The sequence below is a fragment of the Alligator sinensis genome, unplaced genomic scaffold (genome assembly GCF_000455745.1).
Source record: "Alligator sinensis unplaced genomic scaffold, ASM45574v1 scaffold1377_1, whole genome shotgun sequence".
Taxonomy (NCBI): Eukaryota; Metazoa; Chordata; order Crocodylia; family Alligatoridae; genus Alligator; species Alligator sinensis.
The window spans coordinates 716,214-723,291 of NW_005842585.1; the positions used below are offsets into that span (position 1 = coordinate 716,214).

At 54.5% G+C, this 7,078-nt stretch overlaps 1 protein-coding gene across 1 annotated transcript in view; it reads left to right on the forward strand.

The window, feature by feature from the left end:
* Nucleotides 1–510: 510 nt before the first annotated feature.
* HAP1 (huntingtin associated protein 1) overlaps nt 511–7,078 on the forward strand; it is a gene marked incomplete at its 5' end in the record, with an annotated part of 25,735 nt that continues 19,167 nt past the window's right edge. The window contains 2 exons of the mRNA XM_014524240.1: nt 511–682; nt 3,617–3,811. Coding sequence (XP_014379726.1) covers nt 511–682; nt 3,617–3,811 — 367 coding nt within the window. The remainder of the gene's footprint in view (nt 683–3,616; nt 3,812–7,078) is intronic.

Consider the following 7,078-nt stretch of genomic DNA (forward strand, 5'->3'; position numbering starts at 1 on the left):
TTTTTTGGGCCCTGATTGTCATGCCTTGGTTCTCCCTGCACCACCTCCACTCCTCTCACTTACACCCACTGGCTGCCCCACTGTACTAAGAGTGGTGGCAGCATAGGTCACCCTGTAGTCTCCATAGGGTTGAGCCGGCTCCACACTCAGCCTCAACTGGACACCACCAATGGACATCTTGGGCTGGGCGTCCCCAGCCAGGAAAGCTACTCCTTGGGTCTATAACCCCTTCCTGAGGTTTGGGGATTGACACAGCTTTTTGTGAGAGTTGCCAAGGGTTGCGGAAGCCTTACAGAGACACGGGTGGCCTGGCATCTCAGGCACGGGGTGTGGGGAGCCAGGATTCGGGCTGCGTGCCCAATCCTCAATGGACTGTTCTAATGCCTGGTTCTTTCTCCCCAGGTGTGGGACGAAGAGGGGATCCTGCAACTGCTCAGAGCCCCATCACTGCTTCTGGGTGCAGGGGGGCAGGGCTGTACTCCACACATGGCAGCTGGCTCCCCCTTGTAAACGCCAGCCAAACTGGACACCTCGGGCCCGCGTGAGGCACTCTTTGGCCAGAGCCCACCTGCCCACCACCTCCTCCTCAGCCAGGACTTGCCTGCAGCTACCCTGCTCCATGCCAGCCAGGACCCAAGCGGTTCTTCTGTGGGCAGATGCCACGATGCCACCACCATCACCGGTGGGTAGAGCCGGGATGCAGCAGGGGGTGGGGAGAGCCATGGAGCAAACCTTGGGGTCAGGGGGCTGTTGGGGTGGTTCAGGAGGCTGGAGAGTTCAGCGTGTGGGGGAGGGACAGGTGTCTGGGTCAGGAGGGGCTGGGTCCCATGGGACAGTCCTGAACCTTAGGACAGGAGGGTTCCCTCTTCATTGTTCCCTTTGTACTGTGGAGAGGGGGCTGGGTCCTCATGCTGCCATCCCAGTCCCCAGGGAGCCAGGCAGCTGTCAGCGGGTTAGGAGCAGAAAAGCCTGTGTCCTGGCCAGGCTGCTTGGGCTTTGTTTTCCAGCTGCTGTCCTTCTTCCCCATCTCCTTCTTTGGGGTTGTTGGTTGTAGCCGGGTTGGTCTAAGGACATAAGCAGACAAGATTCTTTGGGTAGATGTGATATCTTTTATTAGAACAATTAAACAGTTGGAAAAATTGTTCGTTGCAAACTTTCGGTCACAAACACCCTTCTTCAGGCATAGGGAGAGTCTGCTGGTGTTTGTGTAGTCTCCTGGATGTAATAGAAGCCAATATGCAAAATGTAGGTCTGTGAAAATGCAAATGCCTGGCAGTGAGGATCTGGAGGAATGGGGGACAATAGGTGAGAGACAGGTTGTCAGGAAGAGAAATGTAGATCTGATGACAGAATGCAGCTGGTAAAATGCAGATGGGTTACCTGAGGTTATCAGATGGCAGGCAGGTTATAATGTGCCTATAAGCGGCATTAGAAAATATTATTTGGGAGGGCCTGGGCGGTGCAGAGCGCGCCTGCCTGACCTCACCCTTCCCTCCCGCAGGGCCATTCTGGGGCCAGCACGTGCTGGTGCTGTGCGCACAGTGGCGGAGGAGCACATGATGGTGGCATTGGGCACAGCGCTGCAGTGGCGGTGGTGCTGGATCCACTGTCATTGGCTCAGTTTGGGGGGGCTAAGCCCTATTAGTCCTGGCCTTCCACCTCTTATGTGCCATAAATCCAATGTCTATATTAAGTCCATGATTTTTTGTATCCAGCAGATTTATGAAGGGCAGTTTGTAGGATCGTCTACGAAAGGTGTTTTGTAAATTCCCTTTGAGAATTAGAAGTGAGAGATTGGAGAGAGGGGGTGGTTATTTTGAGAGAAGTCTGCACCCACAGATAATTGGGTGTTTTTGTCTTTGATAGATTTTCGGTGTGCGTTCATTCCGGTATGCAGTTGTTGTTTGGTTTCTCCTACATATTTTCCATCAGGGCATTTAGTGCACTGAATGAGATCCTCATACAATTGCAATCCATACTAGAAGAAGACCCAGTTCTCAGAGATTTTTTCAGAACCACGCATCCTAGGCTTTAAACAAGCACCGAACCTCACCAGTGTCATCACCAGAAGCAAACTTCCTGTGGCTCAAAGCACACTAGATCCAGACCATGCTGGGACAAAAATGTAAAACCTGCCAACGCATCTCCACCACTCCCACAATAACTACACCCCACAACAGAACCACCACCATTCCTGGATCTGACATCTGCACCTCCAGAAATCTTATATATCTCAACCAGTACAGTGAATGCCCTGATGGAAAATATGTAGGAGAAACTAAACAACAATTGTGTACCGGAATGAATACACACCAAAAAGCTATCAAAGACAAGAATACCCAATTACCTGTGGGTGTCCACTTCTCTCAAGGTAATTACTCTGTCTCTGATCTCTCAGTTCTAATCCTCAAAGGGAATTTACAAAACACTTTTCATAGAAGAGCCTATAAACTTCACTTCATAAATCTACTGGATTCAAAAAATCATGGACTAAATATAGACATTGGATTTATGGCACATTATAACCTGCCTGCCATCTGATAACCCCAGGTAACCTGTCCACATTTTACCAGCTACACTGTGTCACCACTTTTACATTCCTCCTCCCCCATCACACCTGTCTCTCACCTATTGACCCCCATTCCCTCAGATCCTCACTGCCACATATTTGCATTTTCACAGACCTGCATTTTGCATATTGGCTTCTACTCTACCCAGGAGAGCACACAAACACCAACAAATTATCCTTATGCCTGAAGAAGGGGGTTTGTGCCCCAAAGCTTGCAAAGAACAATTTTTCCAACTATTTAGTTGGTCTAATAAAAGATATCACATCTACTCAAAGAACCTTGTCTGCCCATCCCCTTCTTGGCACTTTCTCTACCAGTCTGCCTATGTCTGGCCAGTAGGTGGCAGCAGGTTTGTTCGTCCTGGAAGAACCAGGGGAGAAAAGATGGGAAGGGGTAGGGGTATGTGCTCATATGCAGGGAGGGGAAGGGATGTGTGCTCAGGGCCCTGCCCCTGGGGTCTCTCATCTCACATGCACCACAGGGAAGAAAGGCAGAAGCTGGACTGACTCACAAGATGGGGAAGGGGGATATAAGAACCTGTTCCCTCAAGGGGGTGCCAGCTGTGATCTAATGCCTGGGTGGGGTAACCAGCTGGTCCAGGGGAATGGGGCATGGAACCTTTTAAAGGGTGCTAGCTTGGATCTTGCTCCAGGGCAGGGGGCTCACTGGTTCAGGGAGAGAGGGAAATGGGCTCCTCATACTTGGAGCTCTGCCGATACTCCTCCATCTTAATCCACAGGCCCCTGCTATCTATTCTCTGAGATTCCCCTAAAATGTATTGATGCCCCTCAAAATCTTAACCCAGAGCCCCCCAAACCTGCAGCCCCCTTCTGTGTTAGCCCTGGACTCTCACCAGGCTCTACTGCCAATATCCTGCCCTGCAGCTCCCTGCCATCCCAGAACTGGGCTTCACCACCACAGCTTTGCTGGTGCCCCTCTGTCCTAACCCAGAACCCCTCAAATGCTGCTCCCCCTCCTATTCCAGCCTTCCCTCTCAGCTGCACCCTGATCCCCTCACTGACTTGGGTTCCCCCTTGTGCCTCCAGACCTGTGTAACAGCGGCAATATCCCCGAGGTGGAGATCATCAGCTTGCTGGGGGAGCAGCTGCCCCGCTACACATTGCGGGCAGACACGGTATTCGGCTATGACCACGATGACTGGCTGCACGTACCCCTGGTGCCCCCTGAGGTGCCTGCCCACCTGACGCCCCAGCAGATTGAGGAGACCCTTCAGTACTTCCGTGAGTGCTAATGGGGGAGGGACTTGGGGGTCAGCAAAGGGATGTGAGGAGAGCTGGGGATAAGGGTTCCTACTGTGGGATGTAAGGGGCTGTGGGGGGAGATGGAGGTTGGGGGTATTTAGCCAGGTTAGGTGGTGGTGGTCGGGTGCCTGGCCCATGGCCTGTCCTCCCAGCCCACCTGCTGGCCTGTTTCACGGGGCAAGTGTTTTGTGTGTCTGGGATGCATGGGCAGCGTGGGAGCTAATCACGGGTAATGAGCAGCTGGGTGGAGTTCCAGGCCCAGAACATCCCCAGCTAATTCTAGGACAGCTTCTGCTGGGCTGAGCCAGAGCCTCTTAGAGCTGCAGGTTCATCATCCTGGAGGGCCCCCCTGCCCTGGATGTTCCCCTCCCACACACACGTATGCACACACACTGCACTTGCGCAGCTCACATGGGCCAGGATCAGGTGCTGCTGAGCCCCAGTCCTGGGGAGGAGAGTGAAGTAAGATGTACCCTGGGAGCTGGGGTTGTGGGGAGTGGGTGGTCACTGTATGTGAACTTCTGGGGAACTCTCTGCTCCCTTTGTCCATACCTTGGCTGGGGGCCAGTGTCCTTTCCCTGCAGATTGGGCCGCTCCTCTCAGTGATCCAAGCAGGATACTCCAATATGTGCCAGCTGGTGCCAAGTGTGGCTGATAGGGTAGCTGCCTTAGGCAGGGGGAATATGCCAGCCCAGGGCTGCACCCATCCCAGGTGGAGGATTCCTTCTGCCAGGGGTACTCTCTCCTTCCCTCATGCCTGGTGAGGTCCTCTGCCCCCAGAAATTCAAAGGCTTTTGCAATGATGGATGGGGAAGAATTCATATATCCAAGACCCTCAGAAAGCCTTGGGCTGTGTTTGAATTGAGTCCAAAGGAGTCCTGCCCACTTTCCCAGCCGAAGCTGAGCCTGTGCCAGTCAGTGACCTGGATAGGTGTGTGTATCTTCTTCCCATGTGACTAGCTGTTCCCCTGGGAAGGGTCAAATCCAGCCCAAGGAGCATGGTCTCTGATGCACCACACCACTCCCTGCCCCATCAGGGCTGACCATGTGTGTGATGGGACCATTCAGTGGGGATGCTGGGCTTCGCTCCTTGATTGCCTGATCTGGGACTTTAAGCTACCATCAGAAATAGCCCCCTGTGTAATCTGATTGTGGAGAGACGCAGACACCTAAAGCAGGGAGCAAATCCTCTGACCAGGGATTACAGGGAGGCTGCACTTCCTGTCCTGTTGCAAGGAGCATCAGAGCCTCTGTCCTTGGGTACATGTGCCAGCCTGGAGTCTGCAGTGGGTTGGACTTGGAGGGCTCCCTTGCCCATCAGGCTGGGGCTAACCTGTGCCCAGCAGGGAAGGCTCACCTGTTGGGAAGGACACTGAAATGTTACCACAGGCTGGACACAGCCAAACCCTGAGATGGTCTAGTGGTTCTGGCAGAGGGACTGGTAGCCAATACTCCTGGGTTCCCCCTTGAGCTCTGGGAACAGGACCTAATAGTTAGAGCAAGCAAGGTTTGGGATGCAGGACTCCTGGGTGCTATACTCAGCTCCGGACTGCAAGTGCAGTGGTTGTCAGGGAGTTGGCACCCGGTCACGGACTCCCTCCATGACGGCAGCTAAGCCACTTCGCTTCTCTGTGCCTCAGTTTCCCTTTGGTTCAGTGTTACTTCACGAAGTGGAATGAATCGACCAGTGGCCAAGAAGAAACATTAGTTGGGGGTTAGGCAGTGCCGATTCCTGTGCTTTCCCCTCCAGCAGAGAAGGGAGGCCAGGAGCCCAGAGGAGGAGGGTACATCTTAGGGAGAGCTGAACTTGCTGCATGGTGCAGAGACATCACCTGTGTGCGCCTGTCAGAGTCACCCAGTTGGACTCCTGGTTTCTCCCTGCTGCCCTGCCTCTCCCTCCTCCCATCTCCAAAGGCTTCAACACATGCTGGCAAAAGCTCTTCTATTATTAAAGTCTTGGTATTAATTATTCAGGCCTCCCCCTCCCTTAGGTCCCCCTTGTTACCTCTGCAGAACTGTGTTTATGGAGCACCTGCCAAAAGAGCCAGACTGACTACAGTTACAGCTGCCGGCCAGCCAGGGACTGTAGGGCACTGCAGTCTAGGCATGTGGGTCTGTGGTGGGGGAGGTGGGGCACTCTGGGTTCTGCATAAGGGTCTGTCTGAGCCTTGCAACACAGCCGATTACCAGCTCCGAAGCAGACCTTCCAGAGCTTGCTAATTCCTTGGTTGCAAGCACCGCCGTGACTTGCTCCCTGCCTCTGGTTATGGCTCCCACTCTACCCATTGCTTTGGGCACATCCATGCAGCTAAGGGGATTCCTAAATGAGACATTCTCAGGCGGGGCAGGAGGCCCAGGGCTTATTCTCTCAGTATTGGAGGTTGGGGGGGTGTTGCTCAAGGGACGGGCTGAGGTTTGGGCTGCTTTGTTTTCAGTGAGGACTGAATGGGCAGGGGGTCTGGGAGCAGGTAGCCCCTACAGCCCTTCCTGCCCAGGGAGAGCTCTAATCCCCTTCATGCCACCTCCAGATTCAGGGGCAAGAGGCCTGATATCCTCTCCCAGCTTCTTTCTTATGGGCCACAGCCTACAGCCCCTCCTGCATGGCTTGCCCAGTACACATCATCCTGGATCCAGCCACCTCTTCCTCCTGCTGGGGACCAGAGATCTCCCTCCACACCTCTAACCCCATCAAGTGGGGGTTTTCAACCTTTTTTCATTTGCAGACCCCTAAAAAATGTTGCATGGAGGTGCAGACCCCTTTGAATGGCAAGCGTGGGCCTTCCCATGCTTTTGATTGATCACAGTCATCTTTCATGGACCCGAGACCAGTGCTTCGCAAACTTTTCCTCAGCATGACCCCATTCGTGGCCCTATTTCCTCAGTACGGCCGCCCCCCCATCCGCTGATGGGGGTGGGCCTTGGGAACCGCTGCCTTAGCGATAGTCTGGCTCTAGGAAACCACTGCGGTGGCTGCAGACTGGCCTGCTCCCCCTGTGCACCCACACCCCGCAACACCCCCACAGATGACACTTCAGGCCAGGGGTCGGGTGAGGGCTGGTGGGGTCAGTGGCGCGGGCGGGTTCTTCCATCAGCCCAGCCTGGGAAGCCCTCCGCACCCCGGCGCTGGGGCAAGGGCAGCTCCTGTCTGCCCTTGCCCCAGCAAGGTCTCACAGGACCACTGCCTAGGAGTGAGCTCCAGAGCAGGGCCGTGCCCCGCCGCCCCCCAGCAGTCCTCTAGAGCGCCCT